The 25,454-nt window shown below is 40.4% G+C and overlaps 1 protein-coding gene across 1 annotated transcript; it reads right to left on the bottom strand.

Annotated features, from left to right (window-relative positions):
• Window positions 1–6,855: 6,855 nt before the first annotated feature.
• Window positions 6,856–23,293, bottom strand: CYTIP (cytohesin 1 interacting protein). Its single transcript, XM_060777241.2, has 8 exons — window positions 23,044–23,293; window positions 18,991–19,040; window positions 17,273–17,327; window positions 15,054–15,156; window positions 14,305–14,398; window positions 11,787–11,856; window positions 10,316–10,382; window positions 6,856–9,438 (listed from the first exon to the last, which is right to left on the bottom strand). Exons 1-8 carry the CDS (start codon window positions 23,212–23,214, stop codon window positions 8,969–8,971), a joined length of 1,080 nt encoding a protein of 359 aa, XP_060633224.2. The 5' UTR covers window positions 23,215–23,293; the 3' UTR covers window positions 6,856–8,968.
• Between the last annotated feature and the right edge of the window lie 2,161 nt (window positions 23,294–25,454).

Here is a 25,454-nt window from a genome sequence, read left to right as displayed (position 1 = left end):
TTACTCAGAAATGGATTGTGGGGTGAGTTTTTACACACTTACCTCTGTAGTTACTTGACTTCCACACTTCTTAATCCTAATGGAAAATACTTTGGTTTATTAAGGGTAATATGTGATAAAATGAAAATCATGTGTAGTTTACATTTGACCAGTCCACACAATCTTGCCACGCAGATGATCAATACAGAACAAGAAGTTTACTCTTTATAAAGTAGAACAACATATGAACAGTTGCATTGACTCACAAAACGTCCTTTAAGAGAGAGATTCAAACTGTCTTTTCTGTGACCATGTGAGGAACCTTCCTTCAGCAGCTCAAAAGCAAATCAAACTGTCTCTTTCGGCAAACTCCTACACAGCTAGGAGTATTCAACTGTTCCAAAAAGTCCCAGGCTCAGCTAGCTTCTGGGTGTGGCCCATCCAATCAGCTTCCTGCCTTGCATTTTCAGTTAAGACACACCAACTGATTTTTAGATGCTCCAATATACAGGGTTAGTCAAAATGCATAGGCCAATAAGCCATTCAATTGAATGGCTTATTGGCCTATGCATTTTGACTAACCCTGTAATTTACATGGGAGAATTTATAAGCAAGGTTGCCAAAGGAAGCTCTTTCTCGTGTTACTGGGCCACTTGGTAAGGGGCAACACCTGTGGTAACCAAGTGGAGTATAGTGAATACACTCTTGAGCTTTAGTCTGACCTTTATAGGAACTCTCCAAGGAGCTGAACCCATTTGGGTTCGGGTTCAACACCTTGAATAGCTTCTTATGTTTTTGAGTAAAATAGATTCACCAACATGAAAACCATCAACTGCACTGGGAACTTCAAACATTGGAGCTGAACATGTTATACATTGAGTACCTCAAGATCTCATCCACAGAACAAAAGTGGTGAAGCTCAAGGGGTCCAGCAACTTAATTCCTTCAAAAAAGCTAAACTACTAGTCTGACTGTAACAGGAATTGTTTCTCTGCTCTGAGATTATTGTTTCTATGTTTTGACTCCATCACCAGGACAGCATCCCGAGATACACAGGGCAGTAAGGTGAGGTTTTCAATGACATTGTTGTCCATGTAGACAGAATATGTGTTGTGTACCCCTGTCACAAGGTTTTCCTGGTAAGATTTGCTCAGAGGAAGCTGCCCCTTTGCTTTCATTTGAGGCTGAGAAACTTCCACACAGCTGAATAAAATCCCACAATATCTGCTTTGAACTGGGTTATCTGAGTCCACACTGCCATATAATCCAGTTCAAAGCAGATACTGTGGGATTTTATTCACCTGTATGGAAGGGGCCTAAGACAGCCTCCCTGAGCCGCCTCCTGGAGCCCAACTGCTACCTCCCTTCCTTTGTGTTGTTCTTGTCTTTGCCATCTTTGAGAATGTTGATTTACCTTGGTGCCACATTTTTCCCTTTTCTCCTCACCCTAGCCCTATTAAAAGATGCACACAGGACTGCAGTGCATTTCAAGAGCTTGGCAGCCCATGATCTCTGTGACCACTAAATACAAGAGACTAATTCTAGAGTTTCCAATTATGTTAGCACTGAATTGGAAGTGCACATTCAAAAGGAGAGTGAATCAGGCTGCTCTAGCCTGGCACTTGGTATGCCACGAGACTTATAAAGCCTTGATGAATAGAGGCACCCAATGAAAGTTGTACATGTCTGACTGCAATCACTGAATGCCAGGAAAGGGAAAGCTTTAGGAAAGTGTATGTCATGAAGAGAAGCAGCATGGTCTGAAGTCATGTGGTATAACGAGTTCTCTCTAGCTGAAATGGGTCTGGAAGAAGGCCTGGGAGACCCACATTTCCTAATTTCAACTACAACACCATGCTGAGCTAGAATGGTAAAAACAAATTCCTGTCCGCAACTGCTGAGAAAACATATGTATTCTGAAGAGAAACCATTACTGAAGGTAACAATTGAAATGGGGGAATGCATCCATTTTGCATGTTTAGAAATAAGCCACAAGTTGATAGTGCAAGGTGGGATGGTGGGTAACCCCTTCCTCCTCCATTATCATTGCATTTCCCTCTGAATCAGACACAATGGATCTGAAGAGGAGATCCTTCAGTCACTGTGAAGGGTCAAACCATTCGGAGCCCAATGGTTCCAAAATCTAAATGTGGCAGTGGCTCTTCACACCTAGATAGTTGGTATACCTGCCCACATTTCACATACTTATAGCATACCAACACACTAGAGGGAAAAAACCCACTTAAAATCCGGTTTCTGCCTCTTGCAGAATTCTGGGGTTTGTAGTTTAGGAAGGAGCCTTTAACAGCCTCACTAAACTACAAACCCCAGGATTTTGCAGGAGGCAGAAACCGGATTTTAAGTGGATTTTTTCTCTAGTGTGATGAACTAGACAGGGCTAAGGTAAAAGAATAAATAAGTGCAATATGACTGGAATTTGGGAGATTCAGATTGATGACTCCACAGAGCCATGAAATTCCCAAGTTTGCCATGCTCTCTTGTCTTGATCTAGCTCATACAGTTCCTGTGAGAATAAAGAAAAGAGATAAAACATGCAATATGCTTCACCCAGAGCTCTTTGGAGGCAAAGCAAGATATAACGCATGGTTGGGAGACTTCTTTTTAGTCCAAGGGCCATATTCAATTTCAAAAACATTACTGAAGGATGCATTTCAGTAGTGCGAAATGCCCAAATAAATATGTTCATTTGTTTCTTAAAGCTGTTGCTAAGACTTACAAGAGGCATTTATATGATGAGGAAAACTGTGACCCCTTCTACACTGCCATCCAGATTATCTGCTTTGAACAAGATTATATGGAGGGTCAGATTTGTTCCCAGGCAGGACCAAAGTTTCTTCCTACCTGCTATAATGATAACTATCATTTTACAGTCGACTCTTGCACAAGTGAAATCAAAATAATTTCGTCTAACCAAAGTGTGAAAAGGGATATATATAGGCCAAGCAGGTAAAACATGCTTCTTAGATCCAGTGTATTTCTTCAGATCTGTTTCCAAGCCATTTTTGCTATTGGTAGCTCCACCTATTGGCAGAAAATTATAAAGCACATTGGTGAGCAGCTTATGCACATAAATGGGAGGTGTGCACAAAGCCAAAAATCTGCTTCGCTTGTATTTATGAAATTTGTGCGACTCCTGTTTTGATTCTAAAGCATCTTGAAAACTTCATAAGGGGTCTGTGTCATATCTATTATGGCGTTCCAAAAATTCTGTTAGTTTTCTGTTATATTATTTTAAAAACCTACAAGAGCTAAGCTAATGGCACCCATGCAAAAACTTAAGAATCAAGACTCACCCAATACTTTTTCATCTGAATTCTGTTAAGCTTGGAAGTCTATCAAAGTCAGTTTCATATTCAGCACGAGGTGAAACCAAAAAAACTACAATTCCTCTTTAAATTAATGACCTCTCATCATGAGGAGAGGAAAGCAGCAGGGTGGGACAAACTGAGTGAGATGGGAAAGAGACTGAGAGAGCACAGAATTCTGGGAAATGTAGTTTGGGAAGGCAAGGAGCTCTATGGCAGAGAATTCAAAACACCTTGCCCTAAACTACATTTCCCAGAATTCTGCTCAGCATCAGAAAGCTCCAATTAGGATAGGGGAGAGATTTTTCCCTCCTAGCAGCCAGAGTTTCAATAAATTGTTGAATCTGTAAAGGGGAGGACTGACTAATATGTCAATACAAGTAAGCAAATCAGTGCTGGGCTGGGAACAAATCACTAAATAGCACTTCTATTGGTTAATATGAGAGACATTCAATGTTCAGGGTGGGAGAGAGAACTCTTGTCTGCTGGAGGTAGGTGTGAATGTTTCAGTTAGCCACCTTGATTAGCATTTAATGGCCTAGCAGTTTTCAAGGTGTGGCTTCTTACTGCCTGGGGGAATCCTTTGTTCAGAGGTGATTAGCTGTCCCTGATTGTTTATTGTCTACTAGACCATTAAATGCTAATCATGGTGGCCGACTGAAACATTCACACCTACCTCCAACAGACAAGAGTTCTCTCTCCCATCCTAGGCATTCCACAGATATATATAAACGCCACTTGCCTAGTTTCCAGCAGACCCCTCAACCTCTGAGGATGCCTGCCATAGATGCAAGTGAAACATCGGAAGAGAATGCTTCTGGAACATGGCCATACAGCCCAAAAAAACTGAGGATGTAATTAAGAATTCATTCCAACAGAATAATCCAATTAAGTTCACCTCAATGGGGTGAGTATGTATCCACAGGGACAAAAATACACAACATATATTTAGCATGTGCTCGCCTACCTCTACTCTTAAGAGAGCACATAAAAGCATACTCCCTATTGCGGTTAAGCCACATTTTTTCAAGCGAACATTTTTTAGCAGTCCTTCTTATAGCTGACACCCACTTCCTGTTTCTCTTGTCAGCTACATCAGAACCACTAAATACCTTGATGTGCAGCCCATGTCACAATGCAAGCAAAATTGAAGAGTGATGATTTTGTTACACTAGTTTGTTGTGAATCTTTTGATTCTGTGTATGGATAGGTAAATTTTATTTACATATTTGAGAAAAATCAGTAACAATGGTCATACTATCTACCGATTGGCTCCCATTCACTTTCATGTTCTCTTTCACTTAAATAAGTGTAATTCATTTCAAACGTTGCTCAGAATTCTAAATGGGGTTCTCAGTTAGATGTGCAAGGTTCTGCCCCAAACCTCAAACCTACTTTACAAGGCACCAGGCACATCAAGAAAAGGAGGTGTGGATGAATGATGTTTCCACCTCCCTCCTGCCAAACAGTGAGGCTACAACACAAAAACAAAACAAGAGTCCTGCTCCTGATTGTCACAGCATTGCTGGCTTTCAGGAGGCATGGAAACATCCTCGTCCTTGACAGCAGAATGTACCTTCATGTCTTGTTGCAGCTGATGCCCAGCAAAGTAGGTTAGGGGAGTTACATGTCTGGCAATAGTGCCATGATGTGACCATGCCGGGATCATGAATATGAATCCGTTATGGATGCATAACTCGAAGTAATGCACCTGCAACTGTGATACTGAATTTTGACAATTGTGTTCATTTACTGGCCACTTGCTAGCTTGCTTGCTTTCCAAGCATTAATGGGTGAAAGAACCCTGATATCACAATGAGTATGTTGGACTAGGACCAGGGGCCTCCAAGTTCTAAACAAATGTTTCCAAAATTCTGGACTTCCATATGTTTTGGCTTCAACTCTCGGAATCTCTTATAGTTGGCCAGAAGTAGCTGAGACTTCTAGAAGATGAAGTTCAAAACACCTGGATGATTAGAGTTTGGGAATTACTATTCTAGACCCTATCAGCCATCAAACTTACTCTGTGAACTTCCTGGGCCAATTATGGCCTCTCAGTCAAACCCAGCTCTCAGGGTTTTGGGGATCAAATCAGGGGAAAGCTCTGTCTCTCAGCGTGTGTATGTGAGAGGAGAGGGAGGGAGTTTACTTATTAACTGAGCTTGAGGTCTGCAGTGTCTAGGTAAATAATGCTTGATAAAGTAGAAGTGAGTAGGAAAAGATGAAAACCATACAACATTTGAACAGACTAAGAACCTCATCTTACCCCGTCCCCTCCCTTCTGGGATGGCCAGTCATCCCACATGCTTACTACGCCCTTCCCCATCTTTCCCCATATTCCGCTGCTTGGAATCAGGTAACACCTGAATGTGGTCTTTGGGCTCGGTTTCCAAGTACGGAGGAAAGAGAGCCTCACAGAGTCCCACCAAAAGTGCCCTTACATCATGTGATGTCCTCTGTGGGACTCCTGTGTGGCTCTCTTTCCTAAGTGCATGGAAATTGAGCCCAAAGACCATCTGATAAGGTCCTCAATCAAGGAAGTCACAACCCGAATATTTTCAAGATCTGACAAGGCTGATGGTAACGGGTTCATAGGAGCCTTTCATTCTTACGGTCACCATTCGGCAAAGTCAACGTGACAGCAAATAACAACGCAAACAACAACTAGTAGATGTATTGTTGAAGGTTTTCATGGCCAGAATCACTGGGTTGTAGTAGGTTTTTTTGGGCTATATGGCCGTGTTCTAGAAGCATTCTCTCTTGACATTTCGCCTGCATCTATGCCAGCCAACCTCTGAGGATGTCATAGATGCAGGCAAAACGTCAGGAGAGAATGCTTCTAAAACATGGCCATACAGCCCAAAAAACCTACAACAACCCAACAACTTGAAAGATTAAGCTAATGCATTTCTATGATCTATCAATTCAAAATAAGTTTGGAAAACAGCATCCCCACTTGCTGAGATGTCATTGGATGGGGGAAAGTGTGCATTTTACATATGCTGCTGTGTACATACATTTGCTGTACATATACCTGCATGGTTTCCTCTATTGGACAGAGAAATACAGAGCGTTCTTTTCAGTAATACTTGCAAGCTGCAACCTATGTGTACTTCCTGAGAGCAAGCACCAATAGACTAAGTGGGGATTAGTTCCAAGTTGGCAATGAATGAACTTGTGCTGTTAGCATATAAGATGCTGGTTGTTTATATGATTCTTTAGCCAGACTCCTGCTGGTGTCTTATGCATAGTTAATTTACTTATGAAAATCACAAGATATTTTTGTTTGGTGCAGGATGTCCACTTTCAGTCCAGGGTTGTAGAACCAGAGTTGTTCATCCTGTGGCGTTACACACACATGAATGTGTACATCATCCATCTCACTAGAAGCATATTATGCCTTACACTTAGATGTGCATGTTCACTTGATTGTGCACTTGGTTACACACTTAGTATCTTGGTTACATTGTACCGTCTTACCATTCAGCACATACATTGTGTATTACAATTAATGAATAACATCACAGAGATTTACAATATGGAACCCAGTCTGAGATCTTGGGCATCATTTATTCTCATGTTATAATTCTGCTCAGAACAATTCGAATTCAATGTGCTATATTGCTTGCCTGCTCTGCATATAAATAAAAATAAAACATAAGCACTGTCCTTTTACAAATCAGAAGAAGAGACATACCAGAGGAGGAAAGCAGAGGGAAGGGAACAGTGAAATGATGCCAAAACATCATTAACAGCCATTTACATGTGATTGGGAACATGTTGATCTTCCTTAGCAAGAGGTTTGTAAAGATTGAGGTAATGCAACTATCCAGAGCTCCTTCTTCCCTTCCCAGAATGATTTTGCTCAAAGGACCAATGCCCAGTAAGGGAAACTGACAGTTGACAGCCCTCATTTCAGCAGTGCTCATTATCGTAAGGCGAATGAGATTGTGGCATCAGCTGACGTTTTACAGTGATGTGGCAGCAAACCACTTCCTCTCTTTCTCCTGCTATTCTAAGCAAGAAACCGAGAATGCTTCTACAGAAATCATGTTCTCACCTAAATGTAATGCTAGGGGTGTCTATAGTCAGGGATGGTGAGTCATATCTGTCTTGTGGTGATATCACAACTTGGATCACTAGCTATGTGGATTGTTTAGGGAAGTGTCGTCTAAAATGTTATTTTTAGAGGTGTTGGTTCTTCCAAACTGTATACCCAACAGGGAGCAGTAGCCAGTTTCAGGACTCCAGTGTATGGACCTGTATGTTTAACTTGGGGATGGAAGTTCATTTTGTGCACCTCTCTATTCTAAGCTACACTGTTACAATTTTTGAAGACAGCAAGAATATTCCCATTCTTAAGTCAATTTTAAAGTTTAAATTTATTATATTATTATTGCTGTGGGGAGCATGTTTTGGAATAAAATTATGGCCCCAATGTGCAATTGCTGGACAAAACCCAGATTTTAGGGCAATTTTTTAATATATATATATATATATATTTAAAAATGAGATATAGGGGATCTGTGCGGGCCTGAACCACATAATCTTCCTCCCTCTAATTTTCAACTTTGAAAACAATCAATGCTGTAAAAAGGCAAGTGCAGAAAATGTCCACAAACATACAAACACTGGAAAATTGAACTGCCTTAGTTCGCAATTATTTACTTTATAGAACATATCTCTACTTCTAACAGGAAAATGGATCAAGGGTTGGGGGGGAAGGGTGATACAAACCTGTACCATGTTGTGTATGATATCCAAGATGACTTCTTTACCTTGCCTTGCAATTATTATTATTATTATTATTATTATTATTATCATCATCATCATTCATTCCTGCCTCTCCCTGTGGCTCAAGGAATAATTAGTTCTGGTTCTTCCACATGACAAACAAAGGATATTAAAACCAAGGATGGACAGTCATGAGTTCTTAACAATAGCAGAAAGGAAATACTGTGTTAATGCCAGTTGAGTGAACCATGGCTGGATCTACCCTGCCATATAATGCAGTTTGAACTGCATTATATGGTCAGTGCAAACTACATAAAGCAGTTCAAACTGCATTATATGGCAGTATAGCCTAAAAATAATACACTAAGTCCCCCATAACAATGGGACCCATATCATTTTACCTGTGCCCAGGAAAAATAATATTTGTAGAGACATGATACCTCTCTAGAATCTTAGGTCCTTCTATGCAACACCATTACTAGAAATCAGGTAATGTAATGATATTCAATATGTAAAGTTTTATGTCATTGTGGTCTGAACACTTCCCTCAAAGATATGGGAGGTCTACCTGTATGCCCAATTTTCTTTTTAATACAAATAATAAACTTGGGGAAACAGTACTGTCAAGGAATATGCATTTCTAGTCATTGCTGTATATTACTCTGCCAAATCCACAGTATTGATTTTATTAGAAAATAGTAAATATCCATCCCCACTTGTCTTCAATACACACACACACAACAACAACAACAACAACAACAACAACAACACTGTTGTCAGTACTGTTTCAGGAAATATGAAAGTCTCTCAGTATGAACTGTTGGTTGGACGTATGCTGACTTCACTGAACAAAAGTCTGAAGTTCAGCCACTTTATGATGACATAACCAATGTCCACCTGTGCCTAGAGTTCTAGAGTGGCTTCAGCCATCAGACTCGACTTTCTTCCTCTTCCACAGCTCGGTAAAGGCCAGGGATAAAATTCATCAGCCTCTTTCGAACGCTTCCCTTTCTATTTTTTCGTGGGAGTGTCCCAAAAACACTGGAGGAGCTTCCTCTATCCTGGGACAAGGGTGAGCCAGGTCCATTGCTAGACACACTAATGCTCCTGGATCTTCTGAGTGAAGTCTTCCCAGGAATGGCATCAGTGTCCCTTGGCAAAAAGCAGTCATCCTCCATGCTGGACTGCCAGCTACACCTCCCACTGGAAGCATCGTCAAAAACACAGGTCTGATAGAAGCTGTCCTCACTGTCCACCGTCATGGAGCTCAAGCGACTCAAACAACTGCTTTCACTGGAATAGCGAGGTTTGTTTGCCCATACTGACTCCAACCCAATATAATCTACAAGTAAGTTTGAGTCTTCTAAACACCCCGAATCTACTGGTGAGCATTCTTCACCTATGGAAAGAGAGATGGGAGAGAGGAGAGAACAGAAAAATTACAGAAAATTTAGTTTTACAAACCAAAATAAAGTATCAGTCTTGATCTATCTAGAATATAATTTGGAAGAGAGAAGGCTATTTGAAATTCTGGGAATAAAAGGGCTTGTTTGTCTTCTGTCAGGTACATTTTACATAAATGTTACAGTGTGGACCAGAACAACAATTAAGGAGTTAAATTCCAAATCAAGAAGTCCCTGGTTGAAATATAGTTACATCCTCATAGGTCCCTCAAACCCTACTTTTGCAGTATTACAACTTACAGGAAAAGGGCAGGACATTATCCCACTCATCCTCCAGTTCTCTGACAAAACAAAAAGCCCCGTGTGGGGTGGGGACAGGGAGGAATGCACTGCTGAAAAAGTAGGTTTTGGGAGATTTTTGGATGTTGCATCTGGAGCTATCATAAAAATGAACTGGATTAAGGCAGATTTATGACTCTGAAATTACTGACCAAGTTGCCAGTTCCCAGTTAAAATCTTGTCTCTGCCATGAATTTGTGGCTTTGTGAGCTTGTCACCTTGAATGGTAGAGCAGTGGGGTTAGTAAGTGTAGTGCTTCCTCATCCCTTACAGGTCTGGACAGGGGCACCACTCTCCATAGATGTGCACAGCCAAGTACTGGCACTTTATGTGAAACACTTGCAAGACTTATACCTAGATATTATTTTTGCCAAGCCAACATGACAATTGGTGTTATTGTAATGGTTAGAGCAGGGCTGGGTCAGTGGTATAACAGACCAAAACTGGAATCAAGTTGCCTCAGATACATTGCCCTCGTTCATGTCATTTCAATGACCTATTCCTTCCTTCCTATAACAGGATATTCAGACTTACCATTGGCAAGGTGTTGTTCTTGTAAGCACAGAGACTGGAATTCTATTACTTTTTCTTGCAAAGTTTTCTGTGAAAAGCAAACAGTGATCATGATTACTCCTGAATAAATTTGGGATATTATACATTTCTTGTATTCTTAAATCAGTTGGGATTGTGATTAACCAATCCCCTGCATTGGGGCCAACTGTATTAAAAGCTTTCTGTTAAAAAGGGTCTATCACAAACTGTAGCAAATGGCTTGCTTCCTTCAAATACATTCCCAGCGCCTCTGAAAAGCTTTCTTTCAAAGACAGAAAAAGATCATCTGGCAGTTTGTCCAGGCTTGGACAACTGAACGGTCAGGAATCCACACAGCATTCTAACTAGTTGCCAAGCCTCATGATAATCAAATGCTGTGTTCTCATTAATCACAGCAATGAAAGACCTGGCAGTGCAGTTCAACTTGCTTCTAGCACTTTCCAGGCTGGATGGCAGACAGGGGTTCCTTGACTGCTTAGCTGCTGTAATCAAAGTGTGCTTGCAGTCATTCCAGGCATTGGGATCAGTTCGAGTTCAACATCAGGTGGTACCTCCATGGTACATAAGGGGTTTAGCTGAGCATGTGGCCTCCCCAGACACATCTCTCTTTGCCCCTCTTAAAGAGTTTATTTCAGGTTAGGGAAACACACTGGAGTGAGCAACAACAGTGGCTGGATGTACCATTCCCTCATACACTCTACTAGGTACTGGCAGTCTTCCTGGGGTGGCGCCTTGTGAGCATTTGGTGGCAGCAACTAAAGGCTCCCAACAGGACGAAGGAACAACTGTGCTGGAGAAAACATTAACCCCTTTCCTACCCAATTATCATCTACTGAATCAAGTCAGGAGACAAGCAAGGGGAAGTAACGCAAGACCAAGGGCCCATACATACTGCACAGGTATAGCACTATGATTCCACCCTAATCATTGTGGTTTCATCCTAAGGAATCCTAGAACTCACATTTAGAGTCCTCAGCAAGAGAGCTAGAGAGTTACAGTAGAGTAGAGTAGGCTGACTCCATGGTTACTTCATTATAATGTCAAGATACTAAAAAGAATCATTAACCTGCTAAGAGATGAGTAACTTGGATTTCCATAGTGTCTGCACAGGAGGAATGGACTCCTGTATGGAAAAATTTAGTAGAATCTTCTAAAATGGCTTAAAATCTGTCTTCTAAGGCCTCATCTACACTGTCATATAAATCTAGATTATCTGTTTTGAACTGGATTATATGACTATGCAGACTCATATAATCCGGTTCAAAGCAGATAACCTGGATTACCTGCTTTGATAATATGGATTATAAAGCAGAGTAAATCCAGCCTAGGAGAAATGGAGCTGAGGAACAGCTTTCCCTTTTTCCACAACCAAAACAGAAACCTAATTGTCGAAGGCTTTCATGGCTGGAATCCCTGCATTGTTGTGGGGTTTTTGGGCTCTATGGTCATGTACCTTCAAAAATTGCAACTTAGTTTCCAGTTCCATTTGCTTTATGATCAAGGCTTCATTCACAACATCCAACCTATAAACAACAAACATAATATTAATATTTATGATTATTGTTATTATGGTGAGATACATGTACTTTTAAAAAATAACTATTCACAAAGACATTTGGAACATGACATAAGAATATAATGGGACTGCATTGGTTCAAGTCAAAGATCGATTTAATCTTGGTTTCTGTTTTTGTTGTTGATGTTGTTCTTGGCCAGAATTGCTGCATAACCATAGCATTTTAAAGCTACATAGTGAATCCAAACCCAACTTCCCCAATCCCTCTGTACACCTGTTCCCTTGTTGATCATGAAATAGCTGACTGATGTTCCCATCAACCCAAGTGAACTTTCTCCAGTGCAAAATGCAGAAGCAGGACCCCTGCTGCAATTGCCCTCATATCAGGTCAGATTGCTTACAAGAGGGGTGGGATGAAGTGGAGCCATTAGCTTCCTGATCAATAGGGAAACAAACTCCAGTCAATAATGGGTCACTGGAGGGAGGGAGTTACCTCAGATCACCCTTCTCCCACAGTGACTATATATGTATGCACATACTCTTCCCCGAACCGCTTGCATCAGGTAAAAAAATATGGGGTAAAAAATAAATCCACTCCTTTAAGCCAGGTGGACAATTACACTATGTAACATGATGTTTATACCTAGGTTATAAATGTCATTTCCTAATTGGTTCTATCATAAAGGTATGGAAAAGATTTATTAAACTGCAAAAACTTTGGTTTTGTGGGACATCCTGCAGCACATTTTACTATAGTTTTCAATGAATATCTCAACCAATTCAACATAGTTTCTGGAGTATAACAACTATTTTCAAAGAAAGTACTGCACACTTAAACAGGAATAACACTTTCAAACCAGGAACAGAAAATCTTTCAAATTTTGATCCATAGTATTATCAAAAGCTGAGAGGCTGAATTGCCATCTGCAGAAAATCTCAGAAGACTGCACACTTAAACTAAACACATCTTGAAAAAAAATTAAAACCTTTATTTTTACCCTCAACACCCTTTAGTGACATTTTGGCCCAAGAGAAGTGATCCAGAAATTACTTTCTGTGCACACAATGTTTTAAACAAATGTGCATGAGTAACTCACAAGAGAAAGTTGAAGGTAGCCATCAGCCCATCCCAGGAAATAGACTGGAATGCACAAAATTTTTGGGCTACCATAAATCTGTTTTTTCTTAATGGCTCCACCTTTTTATTTTTATATGGACACACTGGCCAAAACACTACACTGTGCTTGCATATTACAAATCTGCACTTATATATGCTACCTTTTTGCTGAATATTGACATTGTGCAGTCAGTTGTGTTTCTGCAAATGTGCCTGCTTATTGCCCTGTGGGAAAGCGGGGATGCACAACTGTTGTCTTTGGTAATTCATATGATACATTGAAGACACTGGTGAGTCATTACACACTAACCAAGAATACATGGACAATTATTACACTTGTGGAAGTTTGCTTACACAACTGCGAACTGAATACTTACAGCCAAAAAAGTACAAGTGATTGTGTAAGGGAACTGATACACATGCAAAACTTCAACAGAATGTCTGCCTATCTCTTTGAAAATACAGAGTATTTAAATATTGATTATTAGGTGACTCAGGCACACTGGGATGACAAGCTAAAGTAGGAATGTGAAATCTACAGTCCTTCAGATGTTGTTGGACTGCAGTTCCCATCACTCTTCACCATTTACCAGGCTTGAACAACATCTGGAGGCTACATGTTTGCCATTCCTGAGTAAATGGAACTTCTGTCAATTCAGAGAAATGAAAGGTATGATGCTTTGCTTCGTTGTCAATTCCTCCCAGCCAAAGAAAACCAGTCAGTTGCTTGAAGATAAATTCTTAATAACAAAAAGTAGCATAAATGCAAGATAATAATGTACCCAGGAATGGCCATGGAGAAATGATCCTCTTGGGTTGCGATTTAACAACAAAGAAACTAGGAGAAAGGGTATTATTTTCAGGGAATGTTCAAATAAGTTATTTTTGGATAGTTAGCTGACAGAATTCCCCAACTGGGATGTCCACCTACCATTCTGACTGTGGGATCCTTAGAACTACGTTCTACAATGAAGACATTACTCAGCTGTCTTCTTGGATTCAGCTACTATGACACCTCTGGGTTCAATCTCATTGACATGTCCCATAGAATCAACAAACTCCCCAGACTGTGTTGTGTTCCCCAGAATCTCCAGCAAATCTGTAAAATTCCTAATCCTTCCAATTGTTTCATGACCAATCTCATTGATCCATCACTGGAAACCATGTTCTGCCTTCCACATTTTACAACTCTTGTACCATGGTTGCTCTTTTCACCAGCAGCTTCTTTCCTTAATCAGCATTGAAAAATAATGCAACAAAAGTACTACTAATAATTAACAATTCACAAAATAGCCTCCTTTCTGCCTTTTAATCATACATGTAAAGCTTCTTGATTACCTTAAAAGATTCCTTGATGATTTGATCATGTCCACCATTTGCTTGCGACTGAGGCCCAACGTGCTCACTCCGTTGATAGTCATCAAAATGTAGCCTGCAACCATGGCAAAACGAAACAGATGAAGCAAGATATTGTATTTTCGGCATATTACTGTTGTTATTATTAGTAGAATTGGCATATTTCTACAGAATGAGCACCGTACCTATGGGATTGGTACCCACAGATTCACCTACCCACATCTGACAAAATATGCCATCTCTAGGAATTTTCTTAGAGCCCTTTCACACAGCCCTATATCCCAGTGTCAAGGCAGAAAATCCCACATTATCTGAGTGTGGACTCAGATAACCTAGTTGAAAGCAAATATTGTGGAATTTTCTGTCTTGATATTCTGGGATATAGGGCTGGTGGAAGAGCCCTCAGTCCTCCAGGTGATACTATAGCATATTTTTACCAGAAGTAAAAGAGCCTAGCAAATTCCTACAGAAATAGCTCTTTAGTAATTTTAGATCTTCTAATGTAACTTTATGAGAACTTCTGGCAGAAGTAATGCATTTCAACAGGGTTCACTATATCTGTGGAAAGATAGGGTATAGGCTGCCAGTATAAACTCCCTGGGGAGTAAGTTTCAGAATTTGGGGGCAGCCACCAAAAAGACCTTTCCTGTGATCCCTCTCTATCCTCAAAAAGCAGGTTGAGCTCTGGGTTGGTGGGACAGTGAAGGCTAGAATGGAGAAAGAGTAATTACCATTTTGAAGTCCAGAAAGTGAGGCACGGCTTCCTTCTTTCACTTTGCAAACATAAGCACACATTTCCAAGAACTGACTACTGTGACACTGGAAAGGCAACATCTGTAAATAGCCAGAAACACTGTTATTAGTCAGAGAACCTGGCCCTGCAGAGTCTTACCTCTGCATTATGGTGGGCATTCTCTTTAATGGGAACTCCACTCTAAGTCTAGTTTAAAGACCAAGAACAATGGCATTGCTCATCAAGAATTGGCACATAGGAAGAAACCAAACAGGCACACGGGTTATCTGTTCATAGTACTTTTATCATTCTACACGCAGCCCCAATTCAATTCAGTGAGAAGTATTACATTTCCATTTAAAGATACTATATGTTTCTAAATTTCCACATATATCTCTAGCATCAAGATGGGCAAATGCAGAGGGAGTGGGAGCCGGTTTTCAGCCCTATACCTGATAGGTCTAAAAGTGATGTTGAACTCATTTCCAGTTTTGATTTTAGCTATTTTTCAGCCACTATTAATCAATTTACTTTTCGGGGCATAGTAGGCAGAGAGGTTGGGGGCAAAATGACAATAATTTGCTGGGGGTGGGGGGTCGCAAGGGGGGGGGGTTATTTTTTTTTTTTTTAAATGGGAGGTCTATGAGCATTAGACAGCTCAATGAGGACTTCAGTGGGAGTCTCAAAGTTTGCACACAGCTGTGAGCCATACTTCCTCCACCCCAGTAGATGTTATGTTTATGTGAATCTGAGAGAAATCTTCTTTTGCCAGCACATTTCCTCTTTTTGTCAATGGGTAAGTGCACACCTTCCTTTTCTCATTTACCAGCAGAGCTTGTGGGCTTGTTCTACAGAGCCACAAATTGCACCCACCTTCGTCATGCGAAAAGAAGCACTTCCTCTGTGTCCTTTTATTTTTTGTATGTTTTTTTTAAAAGCTTCCCACCCAGCAAGCCAGTTCTCTAAAGTTACCAAACTGTGTGAAAGTGATTTGGAGGAAGCTATTCTCTTTTCCCCAATTCAACTCATTATAAGAGGGAAGGGAAACAAAGTGGGAAAGGCACCCAGACTCATAGGCTCTGTTCACCCTCTTCTCAGAAAGAATGACTTTCCTTCTTATTCATCACAATACAGAAAAAGTGATAGATAAAACATGCCTTTAAGTCGCCTGTTGATTTATGGTGACTAGTGGATTTTAATGGGGTTCCTTAGGAAAGAAATATTCAGGGGTGGTTTACCAGTTCCTCCCTCTGAAATATAGTATATTACAGCAGCTACTGTTGGTCTTCCTTCTGAGCACTAATAAGAGCTGACCTTGCATGGCTTCCAAGATCAGAGCACCTTTTGGCTCTTTATGCACTTGTTATTACCAGAATGTAGAAAATCCATAGTGTGAAGTCTTGACTCTGCTTTCTCCTCTCCTTAGCTTTAGTTCCCCCTGTTTATAGGCCTTCCCAATAGTGTAGAGACCTTCCTTTGTATTAGTTTTTGGGTGGAGCTTAAAATCCCCCCACAGGCCAGTCTTATTTGGTCTATTCCATTTCCCTGTATAAAGTTCTCTTACTGGAGTCCTCCCTTTTCTACAGTCACTAGAGGCTTGGGGCATTGTCAGGTGATCCTCGGCCAAAAACAGGCATTCTTAGCAACTGCTGCATTTATCTGTATTATACCAACAGTCCAAAGGACAAAGGAAGCTTTTAGCCAGCCTAAGCTTCATATGAGAGAAGATTAAGACAGTTTGCAAGCAAAAACTTATAAACCATTGGTTTACACCAGAGTCTTTCAAAGATTCCAGAAAGATGACTACAACCAGCAAATTCTCCTTTTGTAATGTACTGTTTTAAGTTACGTCATGATAGTCCCAGGTGGAGTTAACCCTTTATTCATCTTGTTTCAGTAAACTCAGTTATCTTTTCACCTTGCCTCAAAGTGCATCTGTCTGCTAAGGGTCTTAATCTTAACAGAAGGTATACAGATAGCCCCTGAGTAAAGCCAGATGCTATAGTTTTCCCAAAGGCTCAGGAGTGTCATCACACATAGTGTCATTAGCCAGGGAAAGAGGTGGATGGCCTGATCAGGATCATGACACTGGAGGAGGCTGAACATTTATTCCAATTTTCCTACCCCCAGAGAACCTGCTAATTTCTGTTTCATAGGGTATTCAGGCTAATAGGTCAGAGCCACAGTTTTCCCCTCTTCACAGTGTTAACGCCTTACCTGAATTTCAAATCCAAATGTTTCATTATCTTCTTTAAAGATTCTAAGTGACTTTCTGCAGAAAATTAAACAAGCATCAACATTAGCAACAGTAGAGTCAAAAATTTTTGAAGACATTATTTAAAATAAATATGTCATTCACATGCACCAGTATTACCCTAGCAAATTTTTTATAGTGATATGGCAACATAACAACAGCTATGGTATTATGGAAAGACCATGAATCTCAGAACTTATTATCCCCATGCTGCACTTCTCCAAAGATCATTTGGACTAGATTTTTACAAGCCATATATACATAACTAACATACTATAGTGATAATTCTAATGGAATGTAATTTGAGCACATGGTGAGAGTCATGGTGTGCTCTTCTGCAGCTTACATCTTACTTCTATAACATCATTTCAAATAGCAGCTTTGCTGTAAAGACAGGCTGAGTTATGGGTTCATTGTGACATAAACAATTGCTTGATTCACAAATCCATTCAGTTCACACACCTTTTTTCTAAGAGTCCTTCCACACAGCTATATAACCAAGAATACTAAGGCAGATCATCCACAATATCTGCTTTGAACTGGATTATCTAAGTCCACACTGCCATTTAATCCAGTTCAATGTGGATTTTATACAGCTGTGTGGAAGGGGCCTAAACTATTTCCCAATGGAGGGGTTAATATTATAACTGTCATTTCCACTGGGCTTTATTTTGGGCAAAGGTTGACACAACTATTTTCCTTATTTAACTATGTGAACTAGACAAGAGGAGTGAGGAGCCTTTTCCTATGTACCCTGGCATTGTGTGGGCAAGGCAGGAGAAATTATCAGATCTCTTATTGCTAATACTTAATTTCACAACACTACTGTCTAGGATGGTAGTTGATAATGTTTATTGAGTTCAGTCTCCCCATCACTCTCCATCTCAAAAGATTTGACTGTAGCTGTTGTTTCACATTTGCATCTTTGCCATTTAATATGCATGCCTCAGTAGAGATAAGTAATTAATATGCAGTATGATCCCTGTACCCACAAGACCAGTATCCACAATTCCACAAAATATGTGCTCTCTTGAAATTTGCAAAGTTCTACAAGCAATTCTATGATATGGTTCTGCCAGACGTTGCCATAAAGTCACACTGGCAAATTCTTGAAGAGGATACCTCTCTAGAAGTTATCTATGTCTTTCAGCATAAATCTGTAATAACTTCTGGCAAAAGTTGTTAATTTCAAAAGAGTCCACTATCATCAATAGTTTCCTGTTCTCAAGCTAGGTGCAGGAACATATTCCTGTGGATACAGTAGTAGTACTGTATTATCAATAGTAGTATACCGTATTTCCTCACATAATAGATGTCATCACTTAATAGTCACACCACCATTTTTGTAATGGTAATATTGGGGGGGGGGACTGCTATTCCTCACATAATAGGCACACCCCTTATTCACTTGTCTATGCACCTGTCTGGGCAAGTGAATGAAGGGTGTGACCTGCCTACATACCTGCGCTCTTTGCAACTACAGGGCTTCACTCAGCAGTCAGCCATGTGGAGCCCTGTAGCTGGAGAGTTTTTCACCATGTAATAGTCACCATTGCATAATAGTCACCACCACATAATAGTCACAGTCTTTTTTTGGCCAAAGGGGGGCGGGAGCGGGATGCAACTATTACACACTGAAATCACAGTTGATATTAATGAGGAAAAGTGAAATCCTCCTTACCTTTGTGGGCCAGAAAACTCACCCAAAGAAGTTGTTCTGCTTAGAGCAAGCTAGAAAAGGGCATAAAGAAAAGCTAGTCAGTTTCATTAGCAATTTAGTGATTTCTATAAAACAAAATCCATTCCCATTTGGGAAATTCACGTTGAAATAATGGTTTAACATGAATATAAACATTCCAAACTTAGTTCTAAAGAGTTATTCTAACAATCTCAAGTAGCCAGTGAACTGGGCAGTGCCAACAACATGGTTGAAATCTATCAATATTCTTCCTGTGCTGGGGAGCAAGCTTCACTTAGGCTTAAGGAGGAGGATATTAAAAGTGCAATTCCACCAATGCCTAATGAGAAGATTTTAGTGAGTGAGTGAGTGGGTAGGGGATTTTAGTCAATGGGCTCATTTATGACTTCATCAGAGGCGGGCGAATTCAGCACCATGTGCCTGTTCATCTTCCCTTTTGTGACGGAGCTCGCTACGACACACTGCAACATCGGGTGGGGCTCCATTGTAAAAGGGAAGTTCAACCGGCGCATGCCGCCATGGCAGCAACACGTGAGGACTCCCATGTTTTTGTCATAAATAAATGGCATGAGTCAGGCGATGCGGGGCATGAGTTAATGAATTCTTCATATATAGAGGGGGGGGGAGAGGTAGAGAGGGAGGGGAGAGAGAGAGAGAGAGATGATGATGTTGCGATTAAATTGTCACTAAGCAAGGTTTTGCATGTTTGGAAGCATTTCAAAAAGGATTAAACACTCACAGACAGGACAAACTAATGACTCATCCTGTTTTGTCACATTTATGCTGGCCAAAGAGCACTGTTTCGTATTGTGTTGTATACTGGACAATGTGAAGTTTTTAATATGGAAAAAAACATTTAGGTTTGCAGTTCAACATGTAGAAAACTTATAATAGGCAGCTATATTCAGTTTTCTCTTTTCATCATGCAGATTTGCCCACATTGTTCTGAAGGCTCAAGGCAAGGTAATCACTGAAAAAGGAAAAACCCAGTGCCCACAGACAATAGTCATAGGTTTGGCAAAAGTTTAGCTGGATAACCAATAAATTGCTTCTTGGTCAAAGCCAATGGTTGCCAATAGCCACAAAATCGTCTACTGAAAAGCCTAGGAATATCAAACAACATCTCCAACTCCCTACTAAAGTGTAAGGAGAAAAGGGATATATAAGTATTAAATAAGTATAGGTTGCTGTGAGTTTTCTGGGCTGTATGGCCGTGTTCCAGAAGCATTCTCTTCTGACGATTCACCCACATCTATGGCAGGCATCCTCAGAGGTTGTGAAGTCTGTTGGAAACTAGGCAAGTGTGGCTTATATATCTGCGGAATAATGTCCAGGGTGGGAGAAAGCACTCTGTCTGCTTGAGGCAAGTGTGAATGTTTCAATTGGCCACCTTGATTAGCATTTGATGGCCTGATAGTTTTTAGGTGTGACTTGTTACAACCTAGGGGAATCCTTTTTTGAGAGGTAGTTAGCTGTGTCTGGTTGTTTCTTGTCTGGAGTTCCCCTGTGTTTGAGAGTTGTTCTTTATTTACTGTTATAATTTTAGAGTTTTTAAATACTGGTAGTCAGTTTTTGTTCATTTTCATGGTTTCTTCATTTTCATGGTTTCTATTGAAATTGCCCACATGCTTGTGGATTTCAATGGCCATACATCCCGAAGAAACCTACAAGAACCCAGTGATTCTAGCCACGAAAGCCTTTGGCAGAAGCATGAATATTCTTTGCTCAAACTTGGAAACAGACTGGAAGTATCATCATGAGGAGATCAAATTGCTTAGGTTGCGGAGTAGGGCCAAACACATAAACCAGTTCAAAAAGAGAGAGAGACTGGAAATAATTTATGAATTTTCTAAGCCATAAGAAACTTAATGATGTGATGATCTGCAATTATGGCTATTAGTAATGTTAATAGGAATATGCAGTTAGCGTAGTAATAGCAAATTGTTTTTTTGTCCAGAGCTCTACTGTAAAAGCAACAAAATCTCTTAATTTTAAAAAGGAGCACATTTCAAAATGGTTGCTGCCACCAATTAGGAAGTGGTAGCAATAGAACTTACTGAGCTTATTGTTAAGGACTGGCTGAACTATATATTGATCTTGATTTCATGCTCCATGGCGACTGGTTGTTTTAAACATCTAACCCAGTGGTTCTCAACCTGTGGGTCCCCAGATGTTTTAGCCTTCAACTCCCAGAAATCCTAACAACTGGTAAACTGGCTGGGATTTCTGGGAGTTGTAGGCCAAAACACCTGGGGACCCACAGATTGAGAACCACTGAGCAGAGTGAAAGTACATACTACAGTCCCCGCTGGCCATTCTCCCTGTGATGCCATTAGAATCACCCAGAGTTGCCACATCCAGCCTTTTGTTGCCTTATCTGGAAGAGGATTGTTTAATTTTTTTAATTGAATGTATATCCCGCCTTCCTTTCAAAATGGTATCTGCACACACATGCAACCACATATAAGCAAAGGATATAGTATCTAAAGCCAGGTGGGTGCAGAAGGAGAGCATTGTCTCCCAGAAGAAAAACCCCCATGAAAATTCCCTTGAATCCCTGAATTTATACCACTGGAGAGAGTGAGACATTGAAAATCATTCATGTTCAGAACTATTATTGTTACTTGTTCAGATTCAGTTTTCCTGCCTTTTTCTTAGGATGTTCAACTGATGCTTTGCTCTACTATGGTAAAGCATCAGTTGAATGGATGGGGGGTAAAATGAGGACATTGCCTCTCAAGGTGACAGTTTCTGCCAGCTCCCCAATTTCTAGTGTTCAGTAACTTTAAATTTCAGTTCGGCATTTAGAACTAGAGTTCTCACATCCAAAGAAAAGGAGCAGGCAACATTACCAAGGGTAATGTGAGCACAGCAGATATGCTTGGTATGGTCTACATGTAAATGATTTTCATGTGTCTCTGAAAGATTGCAAAAAAATGTTATCCAGGGAGGCAGAATTTATATGGGGGGCAATGTTCATTTTGCCCTCTCATAGCTCCACCACTGCCTGAAACTGCTCAAATTATTTTGGCATTGAGACAAATCCCATAAGTCCCTTTCCCGCATTACAACAACAACAACAACAACAACAACAACAACAACAACAACAGATTGAAAAGTAACAAGTTGTCATGCACTCAGGACATAGCAAATCATCTGCCAGAGCATCTTCTTTACTTGGATTTATGGCAGATTTGGCCCTGTGCCAGTCTATGCCTATCAGAGGCCCCTTCCCCACAGCTGAATAAAATCCCACGTCTGCTTTGAACTGAAATATGTGGCAGTGTGGACTCAGATGACCGAGTTCAAAACAGATATTGTGGGATTTTCTGCCTTGATATTCTGTGTTATTTAGCTGTGTGAAAGGGCCGAGAGATACTCAAATAAATGGAAATGGAGCAAGTTAGTCCATCCTTGATCCCCAGGTGTGGAAATAAACAATGGAAGAAAGTTTCACCTGCAAATTTTTGGAATTCCGACAAACGTTACACACAAAAGAAGCAGGACTGGCCCAAGAAAATTTGCTATTGAGGCAGAGCACCAAGTGGCACCATGTACACAAACCCAAACAAGTTATTTCAGCATGCAAAACAATATCTTGCAAGCACCTCTCCCCATTCCTGGAGATCAAAATACAGAGAGAACAAAGTAAGTTAACTAGGAATTTGCTGCCCATTCACAACACCCCAGATCTGCTGACTAAAGACTCTTGCATCACTCTGCCCAATGGCAGGGCCAGACCTGACAGCAGGTAAGATTAGTATGGAATTTAATCTGGCATATTACCGTATTTCTTCGCTTCCAAGACACCACTGATTGCAAGATGCACACTACTTCCACCAACAGTTTGAGATTGATAGATAGATAGATCTCACCCACGATTCTAAGAAACACCGTACCCCGTTTTTCTGTGTGTGCGTGTGTGTATATACATATACATATACATACATATACATATACATATACATATATATATATATATATATGTATGTATGTATGTATGTAGGTCCAGCACAATTTTGAAGTGAAACATACCTGCTTGAGGTCCCTGGACAAAGTCTCCACTGACTTTGGGAAGATCTCGGTACTTTTGTTGTCCAGTTTCGGGCTACCAATGGGTTCTAAGCTGGGGCTGTAAGCTGAATTCACTCTATAGCTCCCGCAGCTGGCCTTGTGGTTCTGCTGAATGAGCCTCTTTAAGGACATCTTGGACTCAGCTTGAAGTCATTCACCCCAGGCTGGCACTGCATAACTGAGGAGGAAGCAAGTTAAAAACATAACCTCTGCTCTGAGCAAAAGTCTCAAAGGGAGGGGGGGAGCCCATGTGACTTGTGGTTTAGGTGCAGGTTACATAAATCTCTTCTCACTAAGCTCTCAATATTACCCAATGTTTCTTTTTAAGCTTACAAGTGTTGGATCTTGCAATTAAAGCAATCTGCTTATTCCTTCCTCCTGCCTTCCAGTCTCCACTCCATAGAGGAAAACAGAAGTAACCCTCATCATGCTAGATTTGTATTATGTCCCTTGATACTTGATGGCCAAAAACCAAATGTATTTTGAAGTGTCCCTGAATTTGATGGTAACCTGCTTTTATACAGGCTAGTTTACTTATAAAAACAAAGACACCATTTTCCATAGTGTAGTTCAGATTAATTAAATAGTTAAACATAATGAATGGATTTAAAGCATTACTTAAATGTAGAATAGTGATTCTTTTACATGGGTGAGAATTGCTTTCCTGGAGTTCTTTGGTCAGTTTCAGGGGGCCTCAAGATACTAGTTTAGAAAAGATTGTTTACATTGCACCGGCCATTTATTTCCACTTGTTTTTAATCTTATCAGAGAAAAGTAGACCCTATATCAATTAAATACATAAACACAGAAGTTCAGTGGGGCAGACTGGGAACTTTAACATTAAGGGTAATAAGTTAATACTTGATTATTAAATTAAATGAAATATTGAAGTGATAAAAATTGTGAAATTAATGCACTATATTCGATGATGGTGATGATGATGATGATGATGAGGAAGCAGATGAAACAATAAATCACATCCCCAGCTGCTGCAAACAGATAGCACAGACAGACTACAAGCAGAGATATAACACCGTTGCTCAGATGATTTGTTGGAACTTGTGCCACAAATACCATCTCCCTGTGACAAAAACCGGTGGGATCCCAAGCCAGAAAAAAGTTACAAAAAATGAACATGTCAAGCTATTCTGGGACTTCTGAATCCAGACTGACAGAGTTTTGGAACGCAATACTCCTGACCTCACGATCATGTTGAAAAATCAAGTATGGATCGTTGATGTTGCAATCCCAGGCGACAGCAGGATTGAAGAGAAACAACTGGAAGAGCTGACACGATACAGGGATATAAACATTGAACTGCAAAGACTCTGGCACAAGCCAGTTAAGGTGGTCCCAGTGGTGATCGGCCTGCACTTAAACACAATCAGCACTGACAAAATTGCCATCTGTCAGCTGCAAAAGGCCACCCTACTGGGATCTGCATGCATTATTTGCCGATACATCACATAGTCTTAGACACTTGGGGAGTGTCCGACGTGTGGTCCAATACAACAGCCAGCAGAGTGATCTTGTTTGCTGTGGGCTCATCTTGTTTCAAATAATGATAATAATGATAATAATAATAATAGTATTAACCAATATATTGATATCCCACCTCCTCTCCACATGGACTCGGGGCAGCTGACAACAGAATCAAGACACAATATATACATAAGCAAAAAACAAAAAGACAAGACACAATATATAACCAATAATCAGAAGTTTAAAAAAAAACGATATCACAATAAGGAGGAGGGAGCAAGCTTATTTTCTGCTGCCCTGGAGACTAGGATGTGGAACAATGACTTCAAACTACAGCAAAAGAGATTCAACCTGAACATGAGGAAGGACTTCCTAACTGTGAGAGCTGTTCAGCAGTGGAACTCTCTGCCCAAGTGTGTGGTGGAGGTTCCTTCTTTGGAGGCTTTTAAGCAGAGACTGGATGGCCATCTGTGCTTTGAATGCAATTTTCCTGCTTCTTGGTGGCAGGGGATTGGACTGGATGGCCCACGAGGTCTCTACCAACTCTAGGATTCTATGATTCTGTGATAATAAATGCATTGTACTGGGTTTAAAACCCATTCATTTTCATGTAAAATATGACCTTAAATGCAGCACTGTAATTTAATTGTCCTTTAACTTTAGTATTAACTATTTCATTTTTACAGTATGCTAAACATTGTCCAGTTGAGGGCCAAGGTGATCAATTTCAATAGAGTCAAGTGCACGGGAATAGAACATTTTCGCTTTGTATCTTTTAAATGGGTTTAAAAAGTCAAAATGTATAAAATTAGCAAGCATGTGTAACAGATTCTAAGGGCCCATCTGCACAAACCACAAAGTGGGTGAAAATTTATTTCAGAGCATCCCTG

This window comes from Anolis sagrei, chromosome 1 (assembly GCF_037176765.1).
Source record: "Anolis sagrei isolate rAnoSag1 chromosome 1, rAnoSag1.mat, whole genome shotgun sequence".
NCBI classification, from domain to species: domain Eukaryota; kingdom Metazoa; phylum Chordata; class Lepidosauria; order Squamata; family Dactyloidae; genus Anolis; species Anolis sagrei.
Note: the sequence above shows the minus strand (reverse complement) of the source record. Positions and strands in the feature narration are given on the sequence as shown.

Bases quoted from the DNA above. Each gene is read 5' to 3' on its own strand.
- CYTIP (XM_060777241.2), bottom strand. From the start codon at position 23,214: ATGTCCTTAAAGAGGCTCATTCAGCAGAACCACAAGGCCAGCTGCGGG. The intron at 14,399-15,053 runs GTAATTACTCTT...CCATGGTTGCAG, and splicing joins ACTTTCTGGACTTCAAAATG to GCTACATTTTGATGACTATC. The intron at 10,383-11,786 runs GTACATGACCAT...TGCTTTTCACAG, and splicing joins CTAAGTTGCAATTTTTGAAG to AAAACTTTGCAAGAAAAAGT.